Raw genomic sequence first — 14,132 nt, 5'->3', positions numbered from 1 at the left:
AGTTTTTCAACTTGTTTAGGTCGGGGTCCACGTTAATCAATTCATGGTACAAATATATACTATCAGCATAATACAGTCATCACACAAGTTAATCATCATAGTATATACATTGAATTATCTACATTATTTACAATCCGGGGGGTGGGATGAGGAGCTTTGGTTGATATCAGTACTTCAGTCATCAACAATTGCATCAACTGAGAAATGTGGACATTGAAACAGTGTAGGTCTTACTTAGTAGGATATGTACAGCCAGCAGAGAACAAAGTGAGTTCAGATAGCATAAGAACAAGTATATACATTAGAAGTACATTTGATTATTTACATTAGGTTTTTTATTACCCGAGGAGATGGGATGTGAATTGAGGAGGGTATTAGTAAATTGTTGAAGTTGCCTGGAGGTGTTGTTTTAGAGCGGTTTTGAAGGAGGATAGAGATGCACTTACTTTTACACCTGTTGGGAGTGCATTCCACATTGATGTGGCATAGAAAGAGAATGAGTTAAGACCTTCGTTAGATCGGAATCTGGGTTTAACGTGGTTTGTGGAGCTCCCCCTGGTGTTGTGGTTATGGCGGTCATTTACGTTAAGGAAGTAGTTTGACATGTACTTCGGTATCAGGGAGGTGCAGCGGATTTTATAGACTAGGCTCAGTGCAAGTTGTTTTACTCTGTCCTCCACCCTGAGCCCGCCCACTTTGGAGAAGTGGGTTGGAGTGAGGTGTGATCTGGGGTGGAGGTCTAAAAGTAACCGGACTAGCTTATTCTGGGATGTTAGGAGTCTAGATTTGAGGGTTTTGGAGGTGCTGGGATACCAGGAGGTGCAAGCGTAACCAAAAAAGGGTTGAATGAGAGTTCCCGCTAGAATGCTCAAGGTGCTTTTGTTGACCAGAGAGGAAATTCTTTAGAGGAATCTCGTTCTTTGGTTAACCTTTTTGATTACCTTGGTTGCCATTTCATCACAGGAAAGATTAGCCTCTAGAATGGAACCTAGGTAGGTGATCTCATCTTTCCTGGTGATAACAATGTCACCCACTTTTATAGTGAAGTCATTGACTTTCTTAAGGTTCATATGGGACCCAAATAGGATGGATTCCGTTTTACCTAAGTGTATGGATAGCTTGTTGTCGGCGAGCCAGGTGCAAATATTAAGGAGTTCAGCACTGAGGATTTGTTCCACCTGTGACTTGTCCTTGCAGGATACTAAGAGGGCCGAGTCATCCGCAAACAGGAACAATTCACATTGGCATGCTGATGGAATGTCATTTACGTATATTAGGAACAGTAAAGGTCCTAGTATTGTTGCGATCCGTGACTCGGATCTTCACATATTGTTTATTTTTCCATCTTTGTTCTCATTCTCCGTTTGATCCGTTTATTTCCAGTTTAGTCCATCACCATCCATCCATCCATCCATCCATTTTCTACCGCTTATTCCCTACCGGGGTCGCGGGGGGCGCTGGCGCCTATCTCAGCTACAATCAGGCGGAAGGCGGGGTACACCCTGGCGATTGGTTACTTATTAGTTTCAGCTGTTACTCCTGGTTCCTGCACACCTGTTCTCTGTTAATCACCTTCCCTCTATAAGCCTTCCTCTTTTCATTATTCTGCCTGGGACTAGTTTGTTTTCACACAAACTCCAGTATTTTTGTTTTCTAGCACCTTTTGTTATTCAAATAAATAGTTAAACCTGACCTTTGCTGTGTTCTATTTCGACGCATCCTCGAGGGAATTGAACCCGGCACCACGATGCCGAACAGGCGTAACAAGTATACTGCCTTGGGGGATACCACAGCTTACTGAGAGGGGAGGGGACACAGTGCCGTTCAACTCTACCACCTGTTTCCTCCCCTCCAAGTAAGATCGCATCCAGCTCGATGAGGTTTCATCGAATCCGATTGCTCGGAGCTTATCCAACAGTATAGCGTGGTTAACGGTGTCAAAGGTTCAGGAGTAGACTAACATAGTATGACACTTAAAACTCATTTGTATACTCAAGCCTTTAAATAGACTCCCTTTTTAGACCAGTTGATCTGCCGTTTCTTTTCTTTTTCTCCTATGTCCCACTCTCCCTTGTGGAGGCGGTCCGGTCCGATCCGGTGGCCATGTACTGCTTGCCTGTGTATCGGCTGGGGACATCTCTGCGCCGCTGATCCGCCTTTGCTTGGGATGGTTTCCTGCTGGCTCTGCTGTGGACAGGACTCTCGCTGCTGTGTTGGATCCGCTTTGAACTGGACTCTCGCGACTGTGTTGGATCCATTATGGATTGAACTTTCACAGTATCATGTTAGACCCGCTCAACATCCATTGCTTTCCTCCTCTCAAAAGGTTCTCATAGTCATCATTGTCACCGACGTCCCACTGGGTGTGAGTTTTCCTTGCCCTTATGTGGGCCTATCGAGGATGTCGTAATGGTTCGTGTTGTGGTTTGTGCAGCCCTTTGAGACACTAGTGATTTAGGGCTATATAAGTAAACATTGATTGATTGATTGATAAAAATACATAGTCACCTTGTGTAGACTGAGTTGGAAATAATCAATCAATCAATGTTTACTTATATAGCCCTAAATCACTAGTGTCTCAAAGGGCTGCACAAACCACTACGACATCCTCGGTAGGCCCACATAAGGGCAAGGAAAACTCACACCCAGTGGGACGTCGGTGAAAATGATGACTAAGAGAACCTTGGAGAGGAGGAAAGCAATGGATGTCGAGCGGGTCTAACATGATACTGTGAAAGTTCAATCCATAATGGATCCAACACAGTCACAAGAATCCAGTCCAAGGCGGATCCAACACAGCAGCGAGAGTCCCGTTCACAGCGGAGCCAGCAGGAAAACATCCCAAGCGGAGGCGGATCAGCAGCGCAGAGATGTCCCCAGCCGATACACAGGCAAGCAGTACATGGCCACCGGATCGGACCGGACCCCCTCCACAAGGGAGACTGGGACATAGGAGAAAAAGAAAAGAAACGGCAGATCAACTGGTCGAAAAAGGGAGTCTATTTAAAGGCTAGAGTATACAAATGAGTTTTAAGGTGAGACTTAAATGCTTCTACTGAGGTGGCATCTCGAACTTTTACCGGGAGGGCATTCCAGAGTACTGGAGCCCGAAATTAAAACGCTCTATAGCCCACAGACTTTTTTTGGGCTTTGGGAATCACTAATAAGCCGGAGTCCTTTGAAAGCAGATTTCTTGCCGGGACATATGGTACAATACAATCGGCAAGATAGGATGGAGCTAGACCGTGTAGCATTTATAATAATAATAAAAAAATAATGTGCAAAAACCCATCTTGAAAAGTGAAACTATTGTAAATCTCCATGTTTGACTAGACCACAAGTTGCTATTTTGTTGTTGTTGTGCAGTCCTCCATTGCAGTACAAGTGCCAACCAATTCATTAGTTGCTGATGAATGACATTCAGATAGCCTTGCAGTCCAAACAGAAGCAATAATAACTCACACACACTCGCAGGCAGAGTGACGGCAAGCACAAACAGAGGGGAGCGTCATGCATTGACTCTTGACATTGACGGGACTCACTTTCTGTCCTTTCATCCCTTCGGCTCCCCCGGCACCAGGCTGACCCTGCGGGAGGAAGGAGCCTCGGTTAATGACTTTATCGCGAGGCGGCATTGGAAAGCGTCGCTGCAGGAGAATACCTACAGGCTCTCCGCTGTCTCCCTTCGCTCCCTTCTCTCCCGGGACGCCAGTCTCGCCCTTGTCGCCCTGCGAGTGAACACAGCAGACTGTTCTTATTGACTGACAAGCAAAGACACAAAACATCTAAGAGACAATAACTTCAAGCAAGGACAACTGCTGTGAATAAGTCATCAGAAAAACAATCCAAATCTTTTCTTATCATATATATATATATATATATATATTTGTAGGTGTGGGAAAAATCACAAGACTACTTCATAGAGATGAAGTAGTCTTGTGATTTTTCCCACATCTACATATTGCGCTCTACCACGGTATCGAGCACTATTCTCTGGATAATCCAATCAAGACATATATATATATATTTGTATTTTTTTCTACAAAGATGGTGAAAAATGTGTGTTTGTTGCATTGCAGCAATTTTTTTTCTTCCAGCTCCCATTCCGCCATCCTCCAATAGGTGGCACTTTATGATTGCTAGTGAGCGACCCTCGGTGCATTTTAATAGGATTTCTCCCTGTCACTTATGTGGGGAAATGTCAAAGTAAACAACAAGTGTACCTGCACATTGGCCGGGGCGTACGCGGAATGATAAGTAAGATACATCTGTGATAGAAATCTAAGAAAGGGAAACTTTTTTTTTTTTTTTTACTCGATGCATTTCACAAACTTTTGACCCTCTGTTTTTCAACCTGCAGCCCTGAATCGGAGAGATTCATCATTGTGTATTTTTTTTCCATTTTGGGTAAAGTAAAACCCTATATTCAGGAAATCATATAATCCTATTACAGACGTAAATATAATGATAGAACATATTGTGGTCACACCTGGGCAGACAAATTACGCTCCATTCCTTCAACGACAACCGCTATGATCGCGTTCATTAATGAGCTGCAGCCTCTGTTTCCTCAGTTTTATTAAATCAGCAGACTGCTCCGATATACCGACAGATGGACTGTTGTATTAACATTTTAGCATAGGTGAAGAAAAATACTACTTGGATTTTGTGGAGCTTTATTAACCACATGGGAGCACACATTTACTTTCTATCTGCTCAGTGGCCTTGTGGTTAGAGTGTCCGCCCTGAGATCGGTAGGTCGTGCGTTCAAACCCCCGCTGAGTCATACCAAAGACTATAAAAACGGAACCCATTACTTCCCTGCTTGGCACTCAGCCTCAAGGGTTGGAATTGGGGGTTAAATCACCAAAATAATTCCTGAGCGCGGCCACCGCTGCTGCTCACTGCTCCCCTCACCTCCCAGGGGGTGAACAAGGAGATGGGTTAAATGCAGAGAGCAATTTCACCAAACCTAGTGTGTGTGTGACAATTATTGGTACTTAATTTTAACTTTACTTCCATCCATCCATCCATCTTCTTCCGCTTATCCGAGGTCGGGTTGCGGGGGCCACAGCCTAAGCAGGGAAACCCAGACTTCCCTCTCCCCAGCCACTTCGTCTAGCTCTTCCCGGGGGATCCCGAGGCGTTCCCAGGCCAGCCGGGAGACATAGTCTTCCCAACGTGTCCTGGGTCTTCCCCGTGGCCTCCTACCGGTTGGACGTGCCCTAAACACCTCCCTAGGGAGGCGTTCGGGTGGCATCCTGACCAGATGCCCGAACCACCTCATCTGGCTCCTCTCGATGTGGAGGAGCAGCGGTTTTACTTTGAGTTCCTCCCGGATGGCAGAGCTTCTGACCCTATCTCTAAGGGAGAGCCCCGCCACACGGCGGAGGAAACTCATTTCGGCCGCTTGTACCCGTGATCTTATCCTTTCGGTCATGACCCAAAGCTCATGACCATAGGTGAGGATGGGAACGTAGATCGACCGGTAAATTGAGAGCTTTGCCTTCCGGCTCAGCTCCTTCTTCACCACAACGGATCGCTACAACGTCCGCATTACTGAAGACACCGCACCGATCCGCCTGTCGATCTCACGATCCACTCTTCCCCCACTCGTGAACTCGTAACTTTACTTTAACACCCTAAATATCTCTCATTTCAAGCGAAACCCTGCTATTGCATGTATTCCCAAATGATGGCCTCCATCTCTAGTTTCAGTCCATTTTCATGCACTTCTCATGAGGGTTCGGCATCAATGGGAACCGGGTCTTAAATCCTGATTGTCCCTGAATCATCCGAAGGGCTATTCAGAGCCTGGACTCTTTTAAAATAGGCCCGAAAACCTTTTTATTCAGAAAGGCATGGATGTGTCTGTAAAAGTCCATAATTATTTTATGATGACACTGACATGCGCTTTGAATGACAGCACTGATGTGATATTCCAGAGCACAGTATTGCTCAGGTATGGTCACCAAAGCATGACACACCATTGATTGATTGATTGATTGATTGATTGAAACTTTTATTAGTAGATTGCACAGTTCAGTACATATTCCGTACAATTGACCACTAAATGGTAACACCCCAAGAAGTTTTTCAACTTGTTTAAGTCGGGGTCCATGTAAATGAATTAATGTTAAACCAGCACACACAATGGCTGAGTATTGGTTTTCAATCTTTGTTTTTTTAGTTATCAGTCTTGGGATTTTTGGGGGGGGGCATTCATATAGGCCTACCGAGTTCCTATTGTTGGTTGGCATTTAAAACTATATTTTTTTAAGAAAAGTTCTAATTTTATAGAGTGAAACTTTGATTTATTAATGCACTTTTATGCGTTGCATTCACTTGTGTGTGTGAAAAGCCGTAGGTATTGTGTGATTGGGCCGGCACACAGAGGCAGTGCCTTTACGGTTTTTTGGCGCTCTGTACTTCTCCCTACGTCCGTCTACCACTCTGTACAGTGGCGTTTTAAAAAGTCATTGAATTTAACTTTTTGAAACTGATAATTTCCGATATTAAATTTTAAAGCATGTATCGACCGATAATATCGGCAGCCCGATATTATCGGACATCTTTAAATTTTATGTATTTGTACTTTGTTTTTACTGTGGTACCTTGTTTTTTATCGACTTCTGCTGCAAACCAAATTGCCCCTCGGGGACAATAAGGATTTTCTAAGACATGACTAGGATGGCGGAAGCTGGGGAGCGAAGCAAGAACCCTCAGGTTGCTGGCATGGCATCTGTATTGATTAACATGGAACCCCGACTTAAGCGGGGTGTGTATATTGTAGCGTCCCAAAATAATTATACTGCAAGGGGTTCTGGGTATTTGTTCTGTTGTGTTTACGTTGTGTTACGGTGTGGATATTCTCCCGAAATGTGTTTGTTATTCTTGTTTGGTGTGGATTCACTGTGTGGCGCATATTTGTAACCGTTAAAGTTGTTTATATGGCCACCCTCAGTGTGACCTGTATGGCTGTTGACCAAGTATGCGTTGCATTCACTTGTCTGTGTGAAAAGCCGTAGGTATTGTGTTAATGGGCCGGCATGCAAAGGCAGTGCCTTTACGTTTTTTTGGCGCTCTGTACTTCTCCCTACGTCCGTGTACCACTCCGTACAGCGGCGTTTTAAAAAGTCTTTGAATTTAACTTTTTGAAACCGATAATTTCCGATGTTACATTTTAAAGCATGTATCGGCCGATAATATCGGCAGCCCGATATTATCGGACATCTTTACATTTTATGTATTTGTACCTTGTTTTTACTGTGGTACCTTGTTTTTATTGACTTCTGCTGCAAACCAAATTGCCCCTCGGGGACAATAAAGATTTTCTAAGACATGACTAGGATGGCGGAGGCTGGGGAGCGCACCAAGAACCATCAGGTTGCTGGCATGGCATCTGTATTGATTAACGTGGCCCCCGACTTAAGCGGGGCGTGTATATTGTAGCGTCCCAGAAGAGTTATTCTGCGAGGGGTTCTGGGTATTTGTTCTGTTGTGTTTACGTTGTATCACGGTGCGGATGTTCTCCCGGAATGTGTTTGTTATTCTTGTTTGGTGTGGATTCACTGTGTGGCGCATATTTGTAACCGTTAAAGTTGTTTATATGGCCACCCTCAGTGTGACCTGTATGGCTGTTGACCAAGTATGCATTGCATTCACTTGTGTGTGTGAAAAGCCGTAGGTATTGTGTTATTGGGCCGGCACACAGAGGCAGTGCCTTTACGTTTTTTTGGCGCTCTGTACTTCTCCCTACGTCCGTGTACCACTCCGTACAGCGGCGTTTTAAAAAGTCATTGAATTTAACTTTTTGAAACTGATAATTTCCGATATTAAATTTTGAAGCATGTATCGACCGATAATATCGGCAGCCCGATATTATCGGACATCTTTACATTTTATGTATTTGTACCTTGTTTTTACTGTGGTACCTTGTTTTAGTGACTTCTGCTGCAAACCAAATTGCCCCTCGGGGACAATAAAGATTTTCTAAGACATGACTAGGATGGCGGAAGCTGGGGAGCGAACCAAGAACCCTCAGGTTGCTGGCATGTCATCTGTATTGATTAACGTGGACCCCGACTTAAGCGGGGTGTGTATATTGTAGCGTCCCAAAAGAATTATACTGCAAGGGATTCTGGGTATTTGTTCTGTTGTGTTTACGTTGTATCACGGTGCGGATGTTCTCCCGAAATGTGTTTGTTATTCTTGTTTGGTGTGGATTCACTGTGTGGCGCATATTTGTAACCGTCAAAGTTGTTTATACAGCCACCCTCAGTGTGACCTGTATGGCTGTTGACCAAATATGCATTGCATTCACTTGTGTGTGTGGAAAGCCGTAGGTATTTTGTGATTGGGCCAGCACGCTAAGGCAGTGCCTTTACGGTTTATTGGCGCTCTGTACTTCTCCCTACGTCTGTGTACCACTCCGTACAGCGGCGTTTTAAAAAGTCTTTGAATTTAACTTTTTGAAACCGATAATTTCCGATGTTACATTTTAAAGCATGTATCGGCCGATAATATCGGCAGCCCGATATTATCGGACATCTTTACATTTTATGTATTTGTACCTTGTTTTTACTGTGGTACCTTGTTTTTATTGACTTCTGCTGCAAACCAAATTGCCCCTCGGGGACAATAAAGATTTTCTAAGACATGACTAGGATGGCGGAAGCTGGGGAGCGCATCAAGAACCCTCAGGTTGCTGGCATGGCATCTGTATTAATTAACGTGGACCCCGACTTAAGCGGGGCGTGTATATTGTAGCGTCCCAAAATAATTATACTGCAAGGGGTTCTGGGTATTTGTTCTGTTGTGTTTACGTTGTGTTACGGTGCGGATATTCTCCCGAAATGTGTTTGTTATTTTTGTTTGGTGTGGATTCAGTGTGGCGCATATTTGTAACTGTGATAAAGTTGCTTATACAGCCACCCTCAGTGTGACCTGTATGGCTGTTGACCAAGTATGGGTTGCATTCACTTGTGTGTGCGAATAGCCGTAGGTATTGTGTTATTGGGCCGGCACGCAAAGGCAGTGCCTTTACGTTTTTTTGGCGCTCTGTACTTCTCCCTAGGTTAGTCTACCACTCCGTACAGCGGTGTATTAAAAAAATCATTGAATTTAACTTTTTGAAAACGATAATTTCCGATATTAAATTTTGAAGCATGTATCGACCGATAATATCGGCAGCCCGATATTATCGGACATCTTTAAATGTTATGTATTTGTACCCTGTTTTTACTGTGGTACCTTGTTTTTATCGACTACTGCTGCAAACCAAATTGCCCCTCGGGGACAATAAAAATTTTGTAAGACATTACTAGGATGGCGGAAGCTGTGGAGCGAACCAAGAACCCTCAGGTTGCTGGCATGGCATCTGTATTGATTAACGTGGACCCCGACTTAAGCGGGGCGTGTATATTGTAGTGTCCCAAAATAATTATACTGCAAGGGGTTCTGGGTATTTGTTCTGTTGTGTTTACGTTGTATCACGGTGCGGATGTTCTCCCGAAATGTGTTTGTTATTCTTGTTTGGTGTGGATTCACTGTGTGGCGCATATTTGTAACCTTTAAAGTTGTTTATACGGCCACCCTCAGTGTGACCTGTATGGCTGTTGACCAAGTATGCGTTGCATTCACTTGTGTGTGCGAATAGCCCTAGGTATTTTGTGATTGGGCCAGCATGCTAAGGAAGTGCCTTTACGGTTTTTTGGTGCTCTGTACTTCTCCCTACATCAGTGTACCACTCCGTACAGCGGCGTTTTAAAAAGTAATTGAATTTAACTTTTTGAAACCGATAATTTACGATATTAAATTTTAAAGCATGTATCGGCCGATAATATCGGCACCCCGATATTTTCGGACATCTTTACATTTTATGTATTTGTACCTTGTTTTTACTGTGGTACCTTGTTTTTATTGACTACTGCTGCAAACCAAATTGCCCCTCAGGGACAATAAAGATTTTCTAAGACATGACCAGGATGGCGGAAGCTGGGGAGCGAACCAAGAACCCTCAGGTTGCTGGCATGGCATCTGTATTGATTAACGTGGACCCCGACTTAAGCGGGGCGTGTATATTGTAGCGTCCCAGAAGAGTTATACTGCAAGGGGTTCTGGGTATTTGTTCTGTTGTGTTTACGTTGTATCACGGTGCTTATGTTCTTCCGGAATGTGTTTGTTATTCTTGTTTGGTGTGGATTCACAGTGTGGCGCATATTTGTAACAGTGTTAAAGTTGTTTATATGGCCACCCTCAGTGTGACCTGTATGGCTGTTGACCAAGAATGCGTTGCATTCACTTGTGTGTGTGAAAAGCCGTAGGTATTGTGTGATTGGGCCGGCACACAAAGGCAGTGCCTTTACGGTTTATTGGCGCTCTGTACTTCTCCCTACGTCCGTGTACCACTCCGTACAGCGGCGTTTTAAAAAGTCATTGAATTTAGCTTTTTCAAACTGATAATTTCCGATATTAAATTTTAAAGCATGTATCGACCGATAATATCGGCAGCCCGATAATATCGGCAGCCCGATATTATCGGACATCTTTACATTTTATGTATTTGTACCTTGTTTTTACTGTGGTACCTTGTTTTTATTGACTTCTGCTGCAAACCAAATTGCCCCTCGGGGACAATACAAATTTTGTAAGACATGACTAGGATGGCGGAAGCTGGGGAGCGAACTAAGAACCCTCAGGTTGCTGGCATGGCATCTGTATTGATTAACGTGGACCCCGACTTAAGCGGGGCGTGTATATTGTAGCGTCCCAAAATAATTATACTGCAAGGGGTTCTGGGTATTTGTTCTGTTGTGTTTACGTTGTATCACGGTGCGGATGTTCTCCCGGAATGTGTTTGTTATTCTTGTTTGGTGTGGATTCACAGTGTGGCGCATATTTGTAACCATTAAAGTTGTTTATACGGCCACCCTCAGTATGACCTGTATGGCTGTTCACCAAGTATGTGTTGCATTCACTTGTCTGTGTGAAAAGCCGTAGGTATTGTGTGATTGGGCCAGCACGCTAAAGCAGTGCCTTTACGGTTTTTTGGCGCTCTGTACTTCTCCCTACATCCGTGTACCACTCCGTACAACAGCGTTTTAAAAATTCATTGAATTTCAGTTTTTGAAACCGATACCGATAATTTCAGATTTATTACATTATAAAGAATTTATCGGCCGATAATATCGGCAGCCCGATATTATCGGACATCTCTACATTTTATGTATTTGTACTTTGTTTTTACTGTTGTACCTTGTTTTTATTGACTACTGTTGCAAACCAAATTGCCCCCTCGGGGACAATAAAGATTTTCTAAAACATGACTAAGATGACGGAAGCTGGGGAGTGAAACAAGAACCCTCAGGTTGCTGGCATGGCATCTACCATGTATTGATTAACGTGGACCCCGACTTAAGCGGGGCGTGTATATTGTAGCGTCCGAAAATAATTAAACTGCAAGGAGTTCTGGGTATTTGTTCTGTTGTGTTTACGTTGTATCACGGTGCGGATGTTCTCCCGGAATGTGTTTGTTATTCTTGTTTGGTGTGGATTCACTGTGTGGCGCATATTTGTAACCGTTAAAGTTGTTTATATGGCCACCCTCAGTGTGACCTGTATGGCTGTTGACCAAGTATGCGTTGCATTCACTTGTCTGTGTGAAAAGCCATAGGTATTGTGTTAATGGGCCGGCATGCAAAGGTAGTGCCTTTACGTTTTTTTGGCGCTCTGTACTTCTCCCTAGGTTAGTCTACCACTCCGTACAGCGGCGTTTTAAAAAGTCATTGAATTTAACTTTTTGAAACCGATAATTTCCGATATTAAATTTTAAAGCATGTATCGACCGATAATATCGGCAGCCCGATATTATCGGATATCTTTACATTTTATGTATTTGTACCTTGTTTTTACTGTCTGTGTGAAAAGCCGTAGGTATTGTGTGATTGGGCCAGCATGCTAAGGCAGTGCCTTTATGGTTTTTTGGCGCTCTGTACTTCTCCCTACATCCGTGTACCACTCCGTACAACAGCGTTTTAAAAATTCATTGAATTTCACTTTTTGAAACCGATACCGATAATTTCCCATATATTACATTATAAAGAATTTATCGGCCGATAATATCGGCAGCCCGATATTATTGGACATCTCTACATTTTATGTATTTGTACTTTGTTTTTACTGTTCTACCTTGTTTTTATTGACTACTGCTGCAAACCAAATTGCCCCTCGGGGACAGTAAAGATTTTATAAACCATGACTAGGATGGCGGAAGCTGGGGAGCGAACCAAGCACTCTCAGGTTGCTGGCATGGCATCTGTATTGATTAACGTGGACCCCGACTTAAGCGGGGCGTGTATATTGTAGCGTCCCAAAATAATTATACTGCAAGGGGTTCTGGGTATTTGTTCTGTTGTGTTTACGTTGTATCACGGTGCGGATGTTCTCCCGAAATGTGTTTGTTATTCTTGTTTGGTGTGGATTCACTGTGTGGCGCATATTTGTAACCTTTCAAGTTGTTTATACGGCCACCCTCAGTGTGACCTGTATGGCTGTTGACCAAGTATGCGTTGCATTCACTTGTGTGTGCGAATAGCCCTAGGTATTTTGTGATTGGGCCAGCATGCTAAGGAAGTGCCTTTACGGTTTTTTGGTGCTCTGTACTTCTCCCTACATCAGTGTACCACTCCGTACAGCGGCGTTTTAAAAAGTAATTGAATTTAACTTTTTGAAACCGATAATTTACGATATTAAATTTTAAAGCATGTATCGGCCGATAATATCGGCACCCCGATATTTTCGGACATCTTTACATTTTATGTATTTGTACCTTGTTTTTACTGTGGTACCTTGTTTTTATTGACTACTGCTGCAAACCAAATTGCCCCTCAGGGACAATAAAGATTTTCTAAGACATGACCAGGATGGCGGAAGCTGGGGAGCGAACCAAGAACCCTCAGGTTGCTGGCATGGCATCTGTATTGATTAACGTGGACCCCGACTTAAGCGGGGCGTGTATATTGTAGCGTCCCAGAAGAGTTATACTGCAAGGGGTTCTGGGTATTTGTTCTGTTGTGTTTACGTTGTATCACGGTGCTTATGTTCTTCCGGAATGTGTTTGTTATTCTTGTTTGGTGTGGATTCACAGTGTGGCGCATATTTGTAACAGTGTTAAAGTTGTTTATATGGCCACCCTCAGTGTGACCTGTATGGCTGTTGACCAAGAATGCGTTGCATTCACTTGTGTGTGTGAAAAGCCGTAGGTATTGTGTGATTGGGCCGGCACACAAAGGCAGTGCCTTTACGGTTTATTGGCGCTCTGTACTTCTCCCTACGTCCGTGTACCACTCCGTACAGCGGCGTTTTAAAAAGTCATTGAATTTAGCTTTTTCAAACTGATAATTTCCGATATTAAATTTTAAAGCATGTATCGACCGATAATATCGGCAGCCCGATATTATCGGACATCTTTACATTTTATGTATTTGTACCTTGTTTTTACTGTGGTACCTTGTTTTTATTGACTTCTGCTGCAAACCAAATTGCCCCTCGGGGACAATACAAATTTTGTAAGACATGACTAGGATGGCGGAAGCTGGGGAGCGAACTAAGAACCCTCAGGTTGCTGGCATGGCATCTGTATTGATTAACGTGGACCCCGACTTAAGCGGGGCGTGTATATTGTAGCGTCCCAAAATAATTATACTGCAAGGGGTTCTGGGTATTTGTTCTGTTGTGTTTACGTTGTATCACGGTGCGGATGTTCTCCCGGAATGTGTTTGTTATTCTTGTTTGGTGTGGATTCACAGTGTGGCGCATATTTGTAACCATTAAAGTTGTTTATACGGCCACCCTCAGTATGACCTGTATGGCTGTTCACCAAGTATGTGTTGCATTCACTTGTCTGTGTGAAAAGCCGTAGGTATTGTGTGATTGGGCCAGCACGCTAAAGCAGTGCCTTTACGGTTTTTTGGCGCTCTGTACTTCTCCCTACATCCGTGTACCACTCCGTACAACAGCGTTTTAAAAATTCATTGAATTTCAGTTTTTGAAACCGATACCGATAATTTCAGATTTATTACATTATAAAGAATTTATCGGCCGATAATATCGGCAGCCCGATATTATCGGAC

At 43.6% G+C, this 14,132-nt stretch overlaps 1 protein-coding gene across 4 annotated transcripts in view; it reads right to left on the bottom strand.

The window, feature by feature from the left end:
- Window positions 1-14,132, bottom strand: part of LOC133559058 (collagen alpha-1(XIX) chain-like) — a 325,779-nt gene that overhangs the window by 117,240 nt on the left and 194,407 nt on the right. For all 4 annotated transcript variants that reach the window (XM_061910394.1, XM_061910395.1, XM_061910396.1 and 1 more), the window contains 2 exons: window positions 3,666-3,728; window positions 3,543-3,587 (listed from right to left, as the gene is read on the bottom strand). In XM_061910394.1, coding sequence (XP_061766378.1) covers window positions 3,543-3,587; window positions 3,666-3,728 — 108 coding nt within the window. The remainder of the gene's footprint in view (window positions 1-3,542; window positions 3,588-3,665; window positions 3,729-14,132) is intronic.

Source organism: Nerophis ophidion, linkage group LG09 (genome assembly GCF_033978795.1).
Source record: "Nerophis ophidion isolate RoL-2023_Sa linkage group LG09, RoL_Noph_v1.0, whole genome shotgun sequence".
Taxonomy (NCBI): domain Eukaryota; kingdom Metazoa; phylum Chordata; class Actinopteri; order Syngnathiformes; family Syngnathidae; genus Nerophis; species Nerophis ophidion.
Note: the sequence above shows the minus strand (reverse complement) of the source record. Positions and strands in the feature narration are given on the sequence as shown.